Raw genomic sequence first — 20455 nt, 5'->3', positions numbered from 1 at the left:
TGACCTCACTGATATGAGGAATTCTTAATCTCAGGAAACAAACTGAGGGTTGCTGGAGTGGGGGGTGGGGTGGGAGGGATGGGGTGACTGGGTGATAGACACTGGGGAGGGTATGTGCTCTGGTAAGCGCTGTGAATTGTGCAAGACTGTTGAATCTCAGATCTGTACCTCTGAAACAAATAATGCAATATATGTTAAGGATAAAAGTCCTGGTCTTTTAACACAGAAAAAAAGCTAGATAACCGTGGAAGTCGGTATCTTTTATTCCTTTTATTCAAGTTTTGAAATCTTGAAGCTGAAAATGATACTTACAAATAAAGGGAAATAATGAAGATTTACCATCTCCAATGTGCTACAAACTCAGAGGAGAATAAACTTTAGGTACATACACCCATACACTTGGTATGACTGAAATCACAGTGTTCTCAGAGCAAACGGTTAATTTTCTAGATAAGAAGTAAATTCTTCTTTGCTGTTCTAAGGGTCCTATTCTATCTTCAAATAATCTGCAAAGTTCTAATGAAATAGTATGTGATCTGAAGGTGGAATTTGGCTAGGGTATTTAAAATACCTAGTACTTACTGACTTTAGGATAAGTATGGTTTAGCTTTTGGGGCCTCTTTTTCTCCCTGCAAATTATTTCAGATACTCACAGATCCTGACTGCATAACATAGTGCTTACTATTGAAAATCACTTTTTAAAAAATTATTAACTCTGACAAGAAGATGCCATACTAAGCAAGGGCTTTTCAGCTACTATTTATATTCATTATAGGACCTGGAAACTATTTGGTAGTGAAATATTTCATATCTCATCTCCAGCTTTCCACACTGAATATATTAGAACCTTTTATAGTTTGAGGTTGACTAGCTGATTTGGGCTTCTTTTAAAATGTAAAGTATAAAAGTAGCCCAATTAATACAATTTTAGTATGTAACTTGAAAATCCAGGTAAATAAAAGTTCATATGATTTACATAAATTATACATAAATTAGTAATTTTAGCATAAATGTCTACCAATACTCCTAGGTAAGGAAGGGCTCCAAAAAGTTAATCTGACTGGAAGCCCTTCCTTACCTAGGAGTATTGGTTAATCTGACTGGAAGCTCCCTGAGGGGGGTGTTTGGGTCACCTGGATATGACCCCCCCCCCGCCGCTTAAGGCACAATCTGACACACGGTAATCGCTCAGCAATTCTTTGTTGACTAAATGGCAGATATCTAGACAAATGACAGTTCTTGACAAAATTACCACAAACATTTACATTTTCTAACACAAAGTTGCAATTATATTAATTGCAATCCTATGTGGTAAGGACTGTAAGAGATATTTATATCAAGAGTGGAGGGGAGTTGGGGGAGAATGGGGTACAAACCAAGGCTGCAGGAGTGTAAGGGCGGGACATGCACTTGGAAAGCGCTTACCCCATTTTGGCTAAGTATGGGTGGAAAGGAGTACAGCCCAAACTTTAACCAAAGGAGGCATTATGCTTCCAGAAAAATCTCAGGGAAAAGTATGGGAAGCAACAGTAGTGGCTACTGCATTGGGCTCTAAAGGAAAGGTTGGAGAGATTTGATCATTAGCATGAAAACTGGAAATAAAGTTCTCCCAGAATAGGGAGGCAACAGAGTGTTCTAGACAACAAGACTTATTCCTTATTAGAGACGGTGACATTCTCGGTAAGTATGAAGATGGAAGTAAATTACTATCAAAATGGCATCATGTGAAGCTGTTCATTCCACTCAAGTTTTGAAATCTTTCATTATGTAAATAGTTTCCATCTCTCTCTTTTATAATAAACTACAATAAATAAATAAATATCCAAAAAAAAAGAGGGGGGAATACTTACGAATGACTCTGGTAATTAGAAGTTATTTCTAGATTTCATACCTTCTCATCCTAATTTGTAGAGAAATTCCTCTGACATTTCAAGTATTAACTCACATGATTAATTTGTATACTTTGCCCCTAAATTTATTTTTTTACTCCTGAGGACATCAGTATATCAAACTTATTGGAGCATGAGCTCCATATTTGAAGTTATGTTTGAGATTTTTCCAAATGGAATTTCTCTTTAAATTCATGCCTATTTAACTATGCTTGTTGACTCTGGACTCTTGCCTGAGGATTACAGTCCAGTGAAAGAAATCTGAACTTCAATCACTTACATTTTTAGAAAATTCCAAATAATTGTTCTTCAATTAGTTTTCACTCAGAGGAATTTTGCAAGAATTATTTTTGACCAAAACCTGAAATACTAAAAACAGTGCAATGCCTGGCTTCAACAAATTTCAGTATAAGGACTCAAAGATTTGGACTAATTCTGTTATTAATCTTAAATTACTTAATTTTGTCTTGCGCGGTGACCATGAAGTTGTCACTGATCTTTATCACTTATAATCTACACAGCAGCCTTCTCTCACCTTTGTGAACCTGAACTCCCCAGTGTCTTCTTTTCTGGAAGTTATTCTAACTGAAATAACATTTTTATTTCAACAGACAGCATTCTCTTATTAGGAGGAGTAGTGTGAGCATTTGCCTCCCTGCAGTTGGGCAGGATGCAGCGAAGGGTCTATTAGGATTTAAATTTGTATCTTTTAAGGAATTATGTGAAAGCAGCTGCTACTACATATGTTACAGTATCTATTGAAGGATTTGAGTCTCAAATTAGAGCTCTGGGTTAAGAAAAGGAACCCTGAGAGATTAAATACAGAAGCAAAAAAAAAAAAAAAAAAAAAGGCTAACGATGGAGTTACTCTCTTGAGGAATCTGCCTCTTTGTTAGCAGAAGCAGAAATAGCTTAACACCAGTCTGCAGCCCATGACAATCTTTGCTTACCAGAGGTTTACTGAAATAAAAAATGGGGAGAAAGACAAGTTGACTTTCAAAATGAGATGTAGAAGGATTGTGGATATATATGTAACAGCACTGAATGACCTTGAAAGCTACTGTTTAGATTTTATTTGTTTTCATGCTTGTTTATCTCACTAAAGTCACTAATAAGCCTTTAAGTTCCCTTGGGCACCTCATCTGGATGTACACGCACGCACGTCGTGCGCATGTGTGTGCGCACATATGAGAGTTCAGTCAATTTACATGCAGATAACTCAATCATTTCATTGGTTAAGGTATTTTTATTGGATAATAAGTTGGAGTGCTTGAGTCAAATGGAATTTTTAGCACACTTTAAAACATAACTAAAAAGCTATAATCAGAAGAGAAAGTCAATACCAATATTTTCTCAGTTATCATTTTTACCGGAGATCCTGTAGGGTATTTTGAAAATATATTTTATATAGTACATAATTCAAGATAAAAATTCTTAAAGCACCATGACTGACCACATGCTTCTAATATCCCAATATTCATGTCAAACTTGCTAAAAGTATTTGCAAATTCATCATATGCTACTCTCGCTTTCTCACTTTACTATTCTGTGAAAAGTTGGGTGGTAAATTTACTCCATCTGGCTCCTAATGTGCCACTAAAAAGCTAAAAGGTCATTTATCCCATTTATTTCTAGTAAAAAATAATTAATGAAATGAAATAAAAACTCTAAAACCTGAATAAAATCACATAAATTTTTTTTTGGGTCTTTTACAGGTTTAAAAAGATGAGTAATCTTAGAATTTTCTTTAGAAAAATGAGACTCATCCATTTTAACCAAGAGAAAAACCAACCTAAAAGTTACCGCCATATATAAAAATTCAAGTTCCAAAAAGATTAAAATGTGTTTTCTATTATAATGTATATATAAAGTCATTCTGTATACTACCCTACTAATAAGTAGCATGATTAATTTAAATCAGGTTTTAGAGAGGTGATTATTTTTTCTTATTATCTAAAACTGGAAAACTTGCCGAGGAATACTGATCTTTCATACTGGCCATTAAAGAAAACAAATAAAACCTCTTTAAACAGACAGTAATTTTATTATCCAGTAAAAACAGTGACTCACTGCAGAGAAAACACCACCAAAAAAATGATACTACCCAGATTTCCAGCACATACATTTATGGGATATACTAAAAAACAGAATTTTTACTCTTATGTCTCAAGTGCAGCTGAAACTGGATTTAAGACCTTGTCAATTTTTAAAAGTTACTTAAGACACTGACTAATTTAGCTTTTCTTTCTCACATCCTTCTGTTAATTTCAGCATGGTATGGGGTCAGAAATATGTGCTCCGGAGCCAGAGAGACTCCAGAGTTTCAAATCCCAGTTTTACCACTTAGCTAGCAGGTAACCTTAGACATGATTTTTATGCTTGTGGGACCTACAGTTTCTCCTCTACAAAAATAGTGTGGTAAACAAATTTATTTCAAAGGGTATTATTCAATTAATGGAAAATCCAATATAAAATGTTCTGCACAAGGTGGGATTTCAGCAATAATAATCTCCCTCTCCATTTATAATAGGATTATAGATAGATACTTTTATTTCATTGTGAAACCACTGGGTAAAAAATAAATGTAAATATGTCACTTAAAAAATATTTCACCACAGTTGCACTTGATTGAGAAGTACTTCTGCTCAGTGCTCAGCTACTCAGTTACTTCAAATTTTACCATCTGAATGCCTAATAACTCAGATCATTAGCACCCAGATTATATACCTTATTACAGTACTTATTTAGCGGTCTTGAGACTATTGGGCGAGGGGGAGTTCTTTTAACTTGTTATTGTTTTTACTTTCCCTTTGAGCTTGGAAATGAAAAGATAAATGAGAACAAAAGAAAAATGCAATGCAACCAATCAGATGTGCTATGTAAACAGCTCTAGCACTGTTTTATCCAGATGCAGAGGAATAAGGAATGATAATGTTGTCTAAAATTAGGCTTCAGATTATCTACAAAACTTAATAACCCATGCCAGCACCATGAATAGTACCCAGTGATTAGTACCTAAATAATACTCTGGTTAGGAACCTGGAAAAGCTAATGTTGACTCCAAAGGTGCCCAATGGGTTGTCCAGAGGGACAGCAAAGCGGAGCTTCTCCTCTTCTGAGATACTTTTGTTTTAAACAGGTGCCAGTAAATAGGCAGAATTCATTAGCGCAAGTTAGCTTTTGTTTATATTTGTATGTACATTTTTCCCCTTGACAGAAACTTTGCTATCCTCTTGAGCTAAGTATTTTTCAGATTTCTTGAGGTTATCTGCCTATTTAGAAACCATCTAAGCATTATAATAGTTGGGATATGACTATTCCTTTCTTTTTCAATTCTTACCTCTAAATCATTAAAAAATAAATGTGTATCAGCAAGATTAAAAATCATTTCCTCCATTCGGAGTCCCAGGGTTACAGCCATGGGGGGATCCTGAAAAGGAAATACACATAGAATGAGGTAAAATTTCAGTAACCACTTACTATTAAGAATATCTTAAGTGCCTTTACTGGGGGCGGTGGGGGTGGGTAGACTGTATGGATTTTTACCTAGGATCCAAAAGATTTCCCAATGATCTAAAAAGCTGCCTTTCCAAAGGATAATCCAAACCACACTAAATATACATCTGTGAATTTACAGGAATTCATACACACATCAAGACAACTTGGAACACATTTCCACATACATCTGTATGTTCGTGAGGAGGAAGTAGGAAGCAAGCTAGTTCACAGGACCCAGTTTATATGTACTCCATGGAAAGTCCTTTGGAGAAAGATATTTGGATGGGCTACTGAAGAATGGAGCAGACTTGTACAGAAGAGGAAAGGCCATCCTTCAAGAATAACAGATAATAAGTACGTAAAGGAGAAAAGGAGGACTTCTGGGTGTCTGCAAGACGGGGGCAGAAAAATATCATCTGAAGGTGGGCCAGGAAGAGCTGGTGGAACACGGTAAAACCACCACTCAATTGTTAATTGCACTTTGATCGACAGGCAACATTTATTTGAATATGCACACAGCTTGGTCTAACCGGCATCTGACTAGAGATTAAGAGGGTAGGGTTGAGGATAACTAAAGGAACATTAATCCAGTAAAAGTAATCTAAGTAGAAAATACATAATGTTTAAAAGTTTAATGACCGTAAGGGACTCAGTAAGGAGGCAAGTGACTTAATTCTTGTCTACAGAAACCGAGATATTATCTAGCAGCAATGAACTGAGAACGAAGACCAAAGTTGGTACTTTACCATGATTAACCAGAGTTGACAGCCTGGCATCAGAGGTGTAAGACTTTGAAAAGTAGGGAGAGTTTAGGGATAGGGCTGGGAAGTAATTCATGCACAAACATTGTGCTTGAAATGATGGTGGGTGAAATGATCTCTAAAGGAGGACTGCAATAGGTATGCCTCTGGAGATACAGAAACTAGCAAACCTGGAAGGGACAAAGCCTCAGAATTTGAGACCAGAATGAGTATTAGCAGGGAGAAGAATATGGTTTCAAATAAAGCTGACAAGTCTAGAAGGATACTGTTGGTTTTGGCTGAGAAGTTATTTTGGAAGACTTTAGAGGGTGATTTGGGTTGAGTGGCTGGGCCAGGAGCCAGATTGTAGGGATTTGAGGAGAGAGAACCAAACTTGTGTTTTCAATGTTCTAATAAATGGCATTTCAAAAAAATGTATTTAAACTTGGGGAAATTAATGTTAACTTTACTTCCATTTATGATAAGGATATGCAACCCAACAGGCCAAGCTGTGTTCATTTATACCCCTGAACTTATTCCACTTAGCAGGAGAAGCCCTTCCTCATCCCACTCCTACATGGCAACAACTTTCTGCCTATACTCCCTTCCATATGCTTTGAGGAGGAAACCCTAGAGTAAACATATTTGAAGTGAGTGTCAGCTTCATATTCCGTAGTGATTAAAACTTAGAGAATAGGAATTGAGTGCTAAGAAAGAAAGAGGTCACTGAGGTGTTCTGAGCAAAGTGAAGACTCGATGTGGGAGAAGATGAAGACAGGGCAGTAACGATATGTTGGATGTCAACACAATTCTCTAATTGTTTGCATTGCTTCCTTAGAGATTTCTGTGGATTTCATTGTCAGAGACTCTCTTTTCAAAAACAGATGTTCACTGTTCACATACTTGATGGCATCCTGGTATCATGTCCTCTAGTCGCTCAGACTTGCCTGCTAGATTCATTTGTCTTCCAGTGACAGGATCATTTGGAGCAACATACCCAAAGACCAGATAAATTCCATTTTCTCCAACAAATATTCAAGAATAAAAACAGAAACAGGGAGTGCCTATTTTATGTCTCAGAAGGATCTCTTGCTGTTATCTTCAAGTATGAAATTCTTCTTTTTCCTTACTTCTTTTGTTGGTGTTCATGTTTTTGTTGCTGTTGAAAGAAAATCCCTGAAGGCTGAATAATTTTGTTTCAAAGTCTACATTTGTCTTTTTCTGTTCAAGAATTCCTATTTCCAGTCTCTGTCTCTGTCTTTTGGAGTGGGGTGGATAGGCTGAGGATGGAAAACTTGTAAATATTCTGTGTAGTCATGGGACCATGAACAAAAAGTCTATAGAAATATCAGGAAAAATCAAATGTAATTATAGCATGAAAACATATAATTCCATTAGTGATGCTCTCTGCTTTTGAGGAATGTTCACTGATGCAAGACAATAAAACCGAGCTCTACACTACTCCGTTATGTTTCTGATGATTACTGCCCTAAAGATATATATTTCAGATGGGGATTCAGAAACGTCCTATTTAAAAGGTTTTCCTTCTGGAGACTTGGTTGGTTGAATTCTTCTCCTATGATGCGCCAATTTTTTCTTTTTAAAGTCTTAAATAAAATTACTGAATTTCTTATATTTATGTCTCACATTCTTTGCATTTATAGATCAGATTTATGAGGCTGGGAGAAAACATACTGTTCCTCTTTGATTGTTACTTTCATTGATTCCACGCTTCTGAAGTCCATAACTCTATGCGACCCATGATAGGCAAATCCATGAAGAATGCATTTTGTGCATCTGATAAGCATGCAAATACAATTTAAAAAAAACAACAACGTGAATTCTCTAACAAGTAAGCATAGCGTACGGTATTGATGAAAACTGTATCTGAGCACTCCACGGGAATGCAGCCCCACGGCACTAGAAGGGGTCGTTCCTTGGTTTTTCAGGCTATGGTGATCCCACATCACATTCTACTCAGAGCCAGGATTTAGTAAGCATTTTGGCAAAATATCATTTGTTAACTGGGAAAGTTTAGGTTTGAGGTTTGCTGGAGTGTGAACTAGCTGTATTTTACTGAGGTTTCCAGAGAACAAGGCCTGTTGAAAAGGAGATGGTGCGTCAGCCATGCCAAAGGCTTGGCACAGATGGGCTGGGGACGGTCATGCCACAAGCCAAGGAAAACCATGTCTGTAAGAAGTGGTGATCTTGTTTCTAAGAGAATGTTCAGTGAGGGCTTACTTTCAAGTATCGAGTTTTTTTCCCCCCAGCTTACTAAGTCACTGGGACAGCTAAATCTAAGCGGATTACAATACCACATTTTTCTAGCTGAAGAACCCACAGATGTAAGAAACCAAGAAAGATGATCAGCAAGCTGGGGGAGGTGGTCTTAGTGAGGATCTGTAATGGTGGGCACCCTCTGCTCGGCCGGACTCCTGCGGGGGCTACCAGAGCCTTCAACCCCATGGTTTTATCAGGCGTTTGAGAGTTAAACATACTTCTGGATCGAACCCAAATTTTATACAGAGATGTTTGCCCATTTTCACGAGATGTTTGTAGAATTATGGGCACCTTATGAATCAAGAGTTACTGCCTTTTTTAAGTTTAACTGTAGTGCATGTTGAGTTTAGGGTCTGAAATGAAGTGACGGTGAAAACTTGGATGGGGGGGTGGGGAGCGGGATAATAAGGGCACCAACAGCGTTTTGTGGAAGCTCTGATACATATTATACATATATAACCGTTCCAGTACGTTCCAAGTGTCTACAGCAGAGTTTAACATGGTGCAAACTGAACTTCTGCCAATTTACTCTGTGTACTGCTCTATTAAAATACTTAAACTATTCCCAAGACATTTTAAGAGAGGGAGGGGGGAGAGAGAGAGGGAGAGAGAGAGGAAGAGAGAGAGAGGGAGGGGGGGAGAGAGAGAGGGAGAGAGAGAGGAAGAGAGAGAGAAGGAGGGAGGGAATGACGGAGGGAGGGAGGATGAAGAAAATGAATAACTCTTGGCCCTTAAATGTGTGATTCTCAGCCAGATGTCACCAGTTTTTAACCAAGTCAGGATCAAGTACGGCACTTCTCTATATCAAAATACTAACGCCTATTAGCCATGTTAGCACAGAACATAAATTGGAGCCAGACTGTCTGTCTATGGGCCTCTGCCCTGCACTGGGCCATCAGCTGGAATTCCTCCTCTAGAGACACAATGTAAAAATATCTCAGGAGAGGCAGCAATTATGTATTTTTAAAGAAATAAGGAACTTTTTTCTTTTTTCAAAAAGAACTAAAGCGCTTGGAGCAGTTACTCCTTTGGGACTGGAAGCACATTTGTCGACTTGTGGGCTCAGCGGCGGATGATGTGCACATTCATTACAGATGAAGGCAGACAGCGGCACTGTGAACTAGGGTAGGAAGAGCTAATGGGTTTGCGAGAGTATGTGAACTCTTCTCATCAGTGACGGGATGAAGTGAAACTCAGTCATGAATCAGAAGGGCAATTTTACAACTGACATGTTTCTCTATGATGGACAGGCAGAGGGCTTCAGGGTTCTCAGGGGGAACTGGAGAAGGGTCTCAGGAACACCCACTCTGTTAGCGTGTATTCACTGAGTGTCTGTGATGTGTCAGACGTGTTCAAATTCTGGGCAGAGAGCAGAGAATCAAATAAACAAAGTTCCTGCCCTTATGGGGTTAATACTATTACTGGATGACTACCTGATAAATATTGGACAAAATCCATGTAAATATATACTATGTCAGGTGGTGAAAAAAATCAGAGTCAGCAGATACAGAAGGCTATGGGGATGGGTGGTGATGGCTCATTTAAACACAGTTCAGGGAAGGCCTTTCTCAGGAGGTGACACTTGAGGTTAAGAACCTGAACACAGTAAGGGAACTAGCCATGAAGAGAAGAGGGGGCAGCGAGCACATGTAGAGGCAAGAGGGAGTCTGCATGCGTGGAGTGGTGTGAGGCACCGTGACCCCAGTCAGAGAAGGGAAGCGGAGTGGAGTGCTCAACTGGTTCAGACACACAGCAAGATAAACCAGGAATTTGGCAAGCAGGTCATTCCTCAGACTTGAAGGGACAGGCAGAGAACGAGAGCAGCAACTGAAAATGGGCTCCAGAGGCTTTTCTGGTGATGGGACCATTACAACATGAAATATGGCATAAAGAATAATCCAGAAGAGTGAGGAACTGGGGACTCAGGCATGAAAAAGGTCATTTCCAGAGTCAATTTACTGGGTAAGTACAAGGGCCTAGATCAAGGACATGAATGTAGGTGCAAAGAGAAGGCAGAGAATATGGTTACGGTGTGAAGATGAAGCAATTTTTTTCCAACCTTTCAGTTTTTTTGTTTGTTTGTTTGTTTTGCTTTGTTGTTTTTTTCCTCCAGTGAGGAGGAGTTTTGTGCAGAATTGAGAAGAGCTGTGAAGGTCTGAGGGGAGAGGAGGTTTGAAATAGTCAGCTGAAAGAGTTAATTAACTCAAGAGTGCTGGGCCCATTGGAGATTTGTGGACACAATCAGCTGCTAAGATACAGGGAGAGAGTCGGGCAGGTTTTTATGCAACGTGAGTCTGATGCCTAAAGAGCAGGATAAGCACAGTGAGGCTTTATGGGAAAGTGGGGCTACACAGACATCCAGGGCTGAGGTGATGATGTCTAATGCAGAACCCATCAAACTTGACCACACATGAGAAACACCTGGAGAGTGTTTAAAAACCCCACTGCTTATCCCACACCCCACACCAACGACATCAGATTCTCTGAGGTGGGAGCTATGCATCGGTAATTTCAAAGCTCTCCAGTGATTCCAACGTACAAATAAGACAAAATCAACAGATTAGCACCTCGCTACTCAAAGTGTGGTTCACAGACCAGCACCCTTGACATCAGCTGGGAGCTTGTAAGAAAGACCGAATTGCAGACCCTACCCCAGATCTACCCAAGCAGAATATGCAGTTTAATGAGATCGTCAAGTGATTCATATGCATGTTGATATTTAAAAAGTACTAGTTAAGAGCTCTCATGAAGTTCTGGGACAGTAGGGAAGACCAGAGCTGGTATGGGCTTCTGGTTTCCCAAGAGGTAAGCCTCTGGGTTGCTTCCAAAGGACTCTAAGACTTGAGTCAGTCTGATCACTGAGTAGAATGCTAGTTCAGTAGAATTTCTTAGGAACTAGGATTCCCTACTAATAATTTAAAGTTATGAGTAAGAGTGCATTGCTTCACCTTCATCTCCATAAAGACTACCTGTGGACTTAACTTCAGCAACCAAATGACCCATAGTGGCTTGTTTCTTAGTCATATAGCCAGATACCTGCTGGGGAGCTGGTAAATGTGGAAAACTAGCTAATTTTTGCTCAGGATTAAGAGTATTCATCCAAAATTTAAGCATTCGATGTAAGCAACATATCTGCAATTGAACAGTAGTTAATATTAAGTAATCAGAAACACTGATGGAGGTGTTATTCAACTTACCACTACCAACTTCCGTTTCAATCAAAAGAGATTCCAATAAACTAATGATGGAATACATATACTTCAAGGGGAATTACAGCAGTAGTAATACACTATACTTGCAGTTGCTATGCTCCATTCCTGCTAGTGTGGAGACTCTGGATCCATGAGACTTGTTGAATTTTTATTATTTTTTGGCCCTTCTAGCCCATCATATGCCATATATATATTTTTAAATATAAAAAACAAAACAGCATTATGTTTATACTATAGCATTGCAACTGGGTGAGAAGGAAACAGTCAGGTTGGTGAGAATAGCCATGGGAGGATGAGCTGGAAAGCCCAGGACTGAGAGAGGAGAGGAGGGGCATAGATGACTGAACACACCCAACTGGGGTGGCCATGGGACTTGGTGGGGGCGGGGGAGGGGCAGGGAGGTGAGTGGTACTGAGAGGAAGGGTGTAGAAAAGAGAGGTGAGACATTAACCTAGAAAATGGAAGTTGATGATTTAAGGAAACTTAAGGGACAGTAATAATCAAATCTGCCCTGCCCACCTCCTCAAGATGGGAGACTGAGCAAGTTTATAAACTGAGGTCATAAACAGGGACTGAAATTTCAAGGGAGGTTAAAGAAGTCATCTCTAGAAGTTCGTGTTTTTAAGAAACGAATTACCACTCACCTTTCTGGTATATTCATTTCAAGCTAATAAATGTGATGTCCCTTCAAGATCTTTCCCTTTTCTCTTCTACTCCCAGCAATAACTTGGTAAGGCTGGGCTTCAGTAAAAGTGAGCATGATGTTTGGCTATTTATGGTATCACCTAGAGCCATTCAATCCAATAGAAAAAAAAAAATTTCTCTGAAAGGAACACATACTCAACAGAAAAGGAACACAGAGCTCTGCAAGAGGAGTCTCTATGACAGAGTTTGAGAAATGTCACTGTTTTTGACTTTAGCTTTACTTGTACATACATATGCACTGTAATTATGTACATACCATTCACATACACATATGTGCACACAAGAACACATATTATGAACAATCATGTAGCACACCATAACATTTGTGAGGCTTGAGAATTCTGCACTCACTCACTTGTATGTACCACATACTATCTTGTCACCGTCTACTTCCCTACAACAATGAGCTGAGTATCTTACATTATGAGACAAAACAACAGATATAAATATATGCAAATTTCTTTAGGAAATATCCAGTTTTCCCAAAATTCAGTTTCCCAATGTTCAGATTTCCTTGAGACCATATAAAGTAGGTTACACTTACTGAATGTTTATTCTGTGGTAGGCAATGGGCCGAATTTTAATGCATTAGCTCATTTAACCCTCTTAATCACATGATTAATTTTATCATCCTTCCTTTTTTATATAGAAGGTAACTGAGGCTCACAAAGTTTAAATAAACTACCAAGGTCACATGTGCAGTAGGAGGTAGAGCTAGAATTTAAACTCAGGTCCATTCTCCCTTCAAAGCCAGGATGCTCTAGCCATTATGCCCAGAGGGGAGGTGACCTGCCCTGGTGTTAACGTTGCCATTAGGGTGGCCTCTAATCCATGGTTCCAACACTTAACTAATTCTAATCACTTCCTTTTAAACCATGTTGCTTTTTCTTAGTTGGCATGCACCTAAGTCAGTACTTATCTTCATAGCTATCTCAAAATTTAAAATCTAGCTCGTGCCATTTCAGAAATCTTTCTATATAAGTGTGTGTGCACTTTTAATATAAAAGTAATCAACTGGTTTATGTTGATGGACATCTTATTTCCCCAGCGCTGCTCTTCTATAAGATGTTGTTTACAATGAGCAAGTAGTTTGGGGAGCTTGAATCTCAATTTCTCAGTACAAGGTAACTAACCAACTGTTCACTTTTCCTTCAGTCTTCTTCCCTGACTTGGGCTATTTCCTTTGCTTCCTCACCCATACTGTGGAATAACTTTAGAGAATCATGGCTTCACAGTACATGACACATTAATGCTCCAAAATGAATCAAATCCCTAAAGCACAATTTATTTAGCTCCTTTCATCCCTCCTTCAAAAAAGAGGAATTACTACAACTTACCAAGTAAAATAATACATACACATAATCAGGGAATAGGAATAATCTTCACAAACTCTAACAGATGAAGGATGAGATGATTCCTCATCTGTGTCCTGCTAAATTACAAACTCCTATTCCGGAGTTTTACAAGGCTGAAAACTGTACATGCCCACAGGTGCTCTGCTGTAAAGCCCATCATCAGCTTCATCAGCAGCGGGGCTCAAACACCCACACAGCTCACTTGCCATTATGGTAAATATCCGGGAGCTCTTCTGTTTGGGAAGAGAACATGCTGTGTTGACAACAGAACAGAGTCCCAAAGAGCTAAGTTTTTAGGAAGATCCTTGGAAAATTCACAATATCATTTACTTGTAAGTGGAACTAGGATTTTCCAGAAGTTTCTTTTTTAAGTTAAAATGCAAAAGTTAGTTACACAGGGCTATTTATAAGTGAAAGGGCATTCCTAAATTATTATGTTCCATGCATTTTATTTTTATAGGTGGTGGGGGAAAAAAAAACAGACCAAAAGAATGTAGAGATTAAGAACATATCAAAGATATGTGGGTTCTGACTGGCCATACCACTTATGAGTTGTGTGAGAAACTACCAACCACACAGGGCAGTGATGAAAGTTATGGAGATAATGCATTTAACAGGACACTGGGCAAAATGTCAGGCCCATAGCAAGAATTCAAAATGGTGCTTATTTTTTTTCTTGGTGAGAGAAAGAAAGATAAATAGAGAGGTAAGTAGGCGTGGTTCTGTCAGGACATGATTTTCTATCTCTGGCACTTACATTTCCAGCTCCCAGCTCACTATATGTCAGGCCACTATGATACCACTTCATACAACCACTGACCTTCTGTGTGCCCAGAAATAACTGCCAATAGTCATTTCTCATTTGGGGGAAATAGTGTGTATTTTTATAAGTTTCTCTGGCCTGGGATGTGGATGATAGTTTTCAGAGCTAAGTGCTACTTTTATACATTTACATTACCTCATTTAATCCATCAAGTAACCCCAGGAAGGAAACAGATTATAATCATTTTCAGATGAGACAGGCTCAGAGGTTAAATAACTCGCCTCAGGCACATCTAGGCACAGGACTTCCTTCTAACTTCTAGCTTGGTGCTCCTTCAGCTGGATTACTGCCTTAAAGACTGTGTTCTGAGCAGCATCCAGGACTCAGGAAACTCTTTTGGGGTGACTGAGAACAATGGGAAGGGATTGGCTCCATGAGGGAAGTGTGACATCTCCAGCCCCTCAACATCTCCATTTCACTTAGAGCAGGTCTGCCCTCAGATGTTTTATATAAGGATGCTCGGTGTGACGCAGTAAATGTGCACAAAGGATTCTCCGGTGAGAAGGAAAAAACTGAAAAATCACTATGTTATACAAAAATGTTGTGCTCTAAAAATGCATGTTGTGGAAACAAGATTCATCCAACAAACGAAAAGGACTGAAGACATTAACAATCGCAAGCTGACACAACCTTTAAGTAGTATAAGGGTCGTTCTTTCCTCTCCAGATAGAATGGCCCTGGTCACTTTTGTTATTAGCAAAGCAAAGTCCTTCTGAATTGTCAACTAGTCACCAGAATGACCTCACTTCAGGCAGTCCTCAAGGTCATTACTGAAGACACTAGGGAACTGAGGAATTAAACACGGTTACAAAGGATACTCAACTGTGAAACATCTCAAGACCTCTAACATGATAATGTGCACTGGATGGCCATAAAATGCAAGTAGTCACTACGTCTTTGTGGCCATGGGCCTTTCCACAAAGACTGCCAATTAACATGTCACAGAACTCACTTTTTCAAGAAAAAATGTTGGGGAAATACCCTATTCTAGTGGTTCTTAAAGCATGGCTTATCAGCTTTATTGGGGGTTTATTCCGAATGCAAAATCTCAGGTCCCACCCAGACCTACAGAATCCGAAACTCTGGGGGTGGGACGCAGCCACCTGTGTTTAACAAGCCCCTCGGGTCATAGTGACTCACATGGAAGTTCAAGAAGCACTGTTCCAGTCTAAATCACTACCATTTCTTATTTACTGCATAGTAGCCTGCGAGTCTCCACAGAGCAGCCAATTATAAACCATCATGTCCTCTCTCAGCCAAAAACCCTCCAACACACTGCACCTAGAATAAACCCCAAGTGCCTTACGGGAGATACCCTAGCTGATGCGGCCCCCTGCTCACCACTCTGTTCTTACCCTGTGTTATTCTCTCCCTTGTTTACAACCTTCCAGCCACACTACTCCTTTATATTCCTGGAACACTGGCAGACTGTTCCTGTTCCAGGGCCCTCCTGTGCCCTCTGCCCGGAACACTCCTCCACGCTCTCCCCTTCCCCCCACATCAACACAGCTAGCTCCTTCTTGAAATCCAGGTCTCAGTATCAATGTCACCTCCATGATCAGACCCCAGTGATGCTCTACATGACACAGTTTCATTGTCTTCACGGGGGTTCTGGCTATCGGCTCTGATTTTGTTTGCTTGTAAGCTCCATGAGAGTAGGAAGCTGGTCTGTCTTGCATTAAGTAAATATTTGCTAGATGAATATAATCTGTCTACAGAGCTCTAGTTTCACCATTTTTACCTGTGGTTTGTGGGCAAGCGGAAGCTGCCCAATGCCCTCTTGGTCCCCTCTGAATGACCTCTGAGCTGTGTGTGGTCTCCAGCTTCAAAAGATGGTCCTGACATAACATCCCTTCTTTAGCTACTTCCCAATATGCCAAGATAGTAATGTCTTACTGGCGAGAAGACAATGCCAACTTCCTTTCGGACATTAGGGAACATGTCAACAATCAAATGACTTTTAGAAAAATGTAAATAGTAATTCAATAAATAAGGTCATCTAAGTGTTTATCATGGACTTCAAGAAGGGTGTTTTCATTCTGATTAGAAAAAAATAGAACCTAAACAAATTTTTACTTTAATTTCCTTAAATTGCCCCAAGTGAAACATTATTCAATGTGGTGAATTCCAACAGGCTCCCCGCCTGTTAGAATCATATAAAGTACAAGGACTTGTTATGAGACTTACCAAATGTCCCAGCATTTAGCATTTTGTGAACTTGGTCATGTTTCTTAGCCCCTCAAAACCCTGGGTTTCTGCATCCATTAAACTTGGATCACAACAAGTTACAGCAGAGTAATTAAGAGAATCAAATGGGATAACATTTGTGAAAGTGACCAATAACAGGTTTTTTGAATGTTGATTCCTGCCAACTGTTCTGCGAAGCCTTTCAAACATGTTCTCTCTTTCATTCTTATTCACTATAGGTAGTACTATTCCCATTTTACAGAAATTGAGGCCGAGTGATGAAGGACTTTGCCTGAGGTCACAGAGCTGCAAGCATCAGCGCTGGGTTTTCAAAGTGAAGTTTATCTAACTCAAAGGTCCTTGCTCTTAACCATCATCCCTAGTGCTTGTGAAATGCTGAACACAGGCTCCATCCACCACACAGTAGGTGTTCTATAAATGCAAATTTATCTTCCCCAAACTTTCAACAGTGCCCCTGATTCTTTTCCCATGCTATACTGCCATGAGGCAGTGATATCTGTCTGCCACAATCCATTTCACTAAACATTTCTTAACTTTTGCCTCTTGATGGAAAAGTATCCCAATCGTCTGAGAGAAGATCGTTCAAATTATTTCAACCTAAAGAGAACTCCCATAACTGCCTCCGCGGTTCCTCACTGATTGTCTTTACTCTTTTTAGGATATGTCATATATTGCGTTCATGGCACACTGAAGGTCTATGGTGTGTGATGTGCTGTAGCAGAAATGAGATGGGTTTTGGGATCAAATAGTCCAGGGCCCCACGACTCATCTCTGCCACTGACTAGCTGGATGACTCTGCACATGTTTTATTCCCTGAGTATGTTTCCTCATTTAGAGATGGGGAGAAAATCCTCTCTCTTACAACTGTTGCAACTAAATAACATTAGTTCCCTCCTGCCCTTCACTTTGCCCCCCTCTTTCGATAAGCTCTGCAATTTTAAGCATTGGAAATGTCTCTTTTGTATTCCAACAAAGCTGTCTGACTATACTTTAAGAGAATGGAACTTGTACGTGAAATTGATGCTGCATGTCCAGGTGGCCATCTGGGGAAGTGACAGGTTTCTTTTGGTGATGCACCACTGCTGAGGAAAGCATGAGAACTTTGCTATTACAATTGCTCTTGGAACCAGTTTGAGTCACTCAAGAAAGGCGCCTTGTTATTCAGGGTTTTTTTATGGTTCACCCCCCCACCTTTTTACTGGCTCTCCTCCTTATCCCAAAGGGAAGTCTATGCTCAGTACTGGGAGGGGTGCAACTTTATGTTATTTTTGCCAAAAGAAAAAAATGTACATACACACACATATATATAATGACATTTTGACCACGCTCCTTATTTATCACTTTGGGTTCAAATGATCTTACTATTTCTAACAGTCAAAACCACCACAAAAGGATGAAGGTGTGAAGTGAGGAAATACTCCAAAAATCTAAAGGTAATTCCAAAAGATGACTTCCACCACTGGTCTGATACAATGGAAGCAACATGGATATTTAGGTATAGCCTCTGATCGTGACTGACTATTTTGAAGGGCACTTTATTTGGATTCATATGTTCAAGTTAGATTACCTTAAACATTGATGTACTATGAAACTTAGCCATATAAAAATATTGCAGTCAGCTCAGCAGCATTTACTGGGTAGTCCTCATCAGCCAAAACTATTTCAGAAGAAATGCTTTAGACAGTTATCCGGAAACTTTTTAAACTGTATACTCTACCAGTCATCGAATTCTGAATGTGCACCCCAAATTTATATATGGTTACTTTATTTATATGTTATTTACATATTCTTTAAATTATAATAATATGCATGTATTTGTAAAGTATGTGCATTATAAAACATATAACAATACAAACTGCAAGACAAAAATGTGTGTGTGTGTGTGTGTACACACATTACTTTTTTTCCTTATCTTTGTGGAGCATCTTGTGTATACCCAGCACATATTCATACATCCTGCTTTGGAGACCACTGTTTTAAATGACAATGATTGTGATAAAGGGGATAAGACCCTTTTTTGTAAATGGCTGTTAAGCAAAACTATTACCTTTCAGTATTTGTTTAGTTACATATATTACTTACACCAAAAATCAAATACAGTGCAGATTCACCAAGAGTGCAATACACGAATATTTCAAGTAGGAGATACTTGAGCGCAATTCATCATTATCGGTCTAGAAGACAAAACTTAACAAAACTGCTAAACACTGCAGGCTGGGCTGACATGAGACCCTCATAAATAATGAAACACTATAAAAACACAGGGAAGGTACTTCTTCTATAAGTGTAATATGTAAAGGAGGCAAAGTTAGATACAACTTAGAATACGGTAACTGAAGGCAGGCCACCCTGTTCCGAGTTGACCCTGGTCAGATTATGAATCCTATAGAGTCAAAAACTCAGACAAGAATGGCCTAAACCACTGTTTCCCTGACCAGTGTGCTGGAGTTGCCCTGATCTTTGTAGCGGCACTCACGCAGCGAACACCAACACAGTCAGAAGAAATGAGCTAACTACGCAAAGGATGGCAAGGAAGAAAGGAAGAGGAATCACGAGACCATCTGTCTCTGAATTTGTGTGTGTGAGGGGATGTTATCCCCAGTTGCTGCTCAAATGCTTATTCAAAGTTATAAAAAAATACTTGTATTCATAAATCCAAAGGATCTCTCAGACAAAAGATGACTTCCTTATTTCAACTGGCATTCTATAGCAACACTTGGTGCAATAAGTGAATTCAAGCAATTTCTTAAAGTTTCCTTATGAGAGGATAATATATGATTTTATAATGTTGAAAGTCCATTTTAATTTACAAAATAATTTTTCTAAAATGATTATGTCATAATAATAAGCTTGCTTTTGATGCAGAAAATTCAAAGGCATTCTGAAAAAAGAAACAAACTCAATTTTGAATTACTTTTGTAAAATTTGCCAGTTCTCATTAAAGAACAATGAGCCACTGGAAATTAATTAAGAGCAGATTTGACAGCCTACAATAACAACACTTAAACGTATTTAAATTGCTCTGGATTTTTTTTTAAAGATTTATTTATTTATTTGAGAGAGAGAGAGGGTGCAAGAGTGTGAGCAAGGGGAGGGCCAGTGGGAGAGAGAGAATCTCAAGAATCTCAATCTCCACTGAGGGTGGAGCCTGACACAGGGCTCAATCTCCTGACCCTGAGATCATGAACTGAAATTACTCTGGATTTTTGAACAAAATAAAATTCCAACAAGGTGTCTTGGGGTGAAATTTCTTGATCTCTTACCTTGCCATACTTCTGGGCATAAGACCCTGTGAGCAGTGAGTGGAAAACAATGATGGTTTCATCCAAGTCCCAGACAAACACACGCTGAAGAAAAATACAAGTATTAGAGAATTATCAAGTTCTAAGGAAACAGAAATCTCTTAGTTGAAAACATCTGACTTCATCGTTGGGTACAATCTCAATACCATTTTATAAAAAACTACGCTACTCCATCAATTTTTTTCCAAGTTTGCCAGATGTTACCACGATAAAACCAGAGCGGGGAGAGTGATAAAAAAAAAAAGTCATAATAAGCTTAAAGATCAGATGTCCTAATTTGAATGAACTCATCTAAATATTTACTTGCAGTTAATACCCCAAAAGACACATTTGAACTTAGGATGTAAGTGTGCTTTATTTTAAAATCTTTTGCCTCATGGATTCATGAGATTTTGCAATTTGTGCAAAGGATTAAATTTTTATTTTTATTTATTTATTTATTT

General features: G+C 39.0%; 1 protein-coding gene across 9 annotated transcripts in view; it reads right to left on the bottom strand.

The window, feature by feature from the left end:
- The window catches only part of EYA4 (EYA transcriptional coactivator and phosphatase 4), a 252650-nt gene that overhangs the window by 18037 nt on the left and 214158 nt on the right, over positions 1-20455 (bottom strand). For all 9 annotated transcript variants that reach the window (XM_081829033.1, XM_081829034.1, XM_081829036.1 and 6 more), the window contains 2 exons: positions 19974-20057; positions 5230-5319 (listed from right to left, as the gene is read on the bottom strand). In XM_081829033.1, the coding sequence (XP_081685159.1) occupies positions 5230-5319; positions 19974-20057 (174 nt within the window). The remainder of the gene's footprint in view (positions 1-5229; positions 5320-19973; positions 20058-20455) is intronic.

The sequence above is a fragment of the Leptonychotes weddellii genome, chromosome 8 (assembly GCF_054177405.1).
Source record: "Leptonychotes weddellii isolate Sample4059 chromosome 8, ASM5417740v2, whole genome shotgun sequence".
Taxonomy (NCBI): Eukaryota; Metazoa; Chordata; class Mammalia; order Carnivora; family Phocidae; genus Leptonychotes; species Leptonychotes weddellii.
This window is presented reverse-complemented; position numbering and strand designations above follow the sequence as displayed.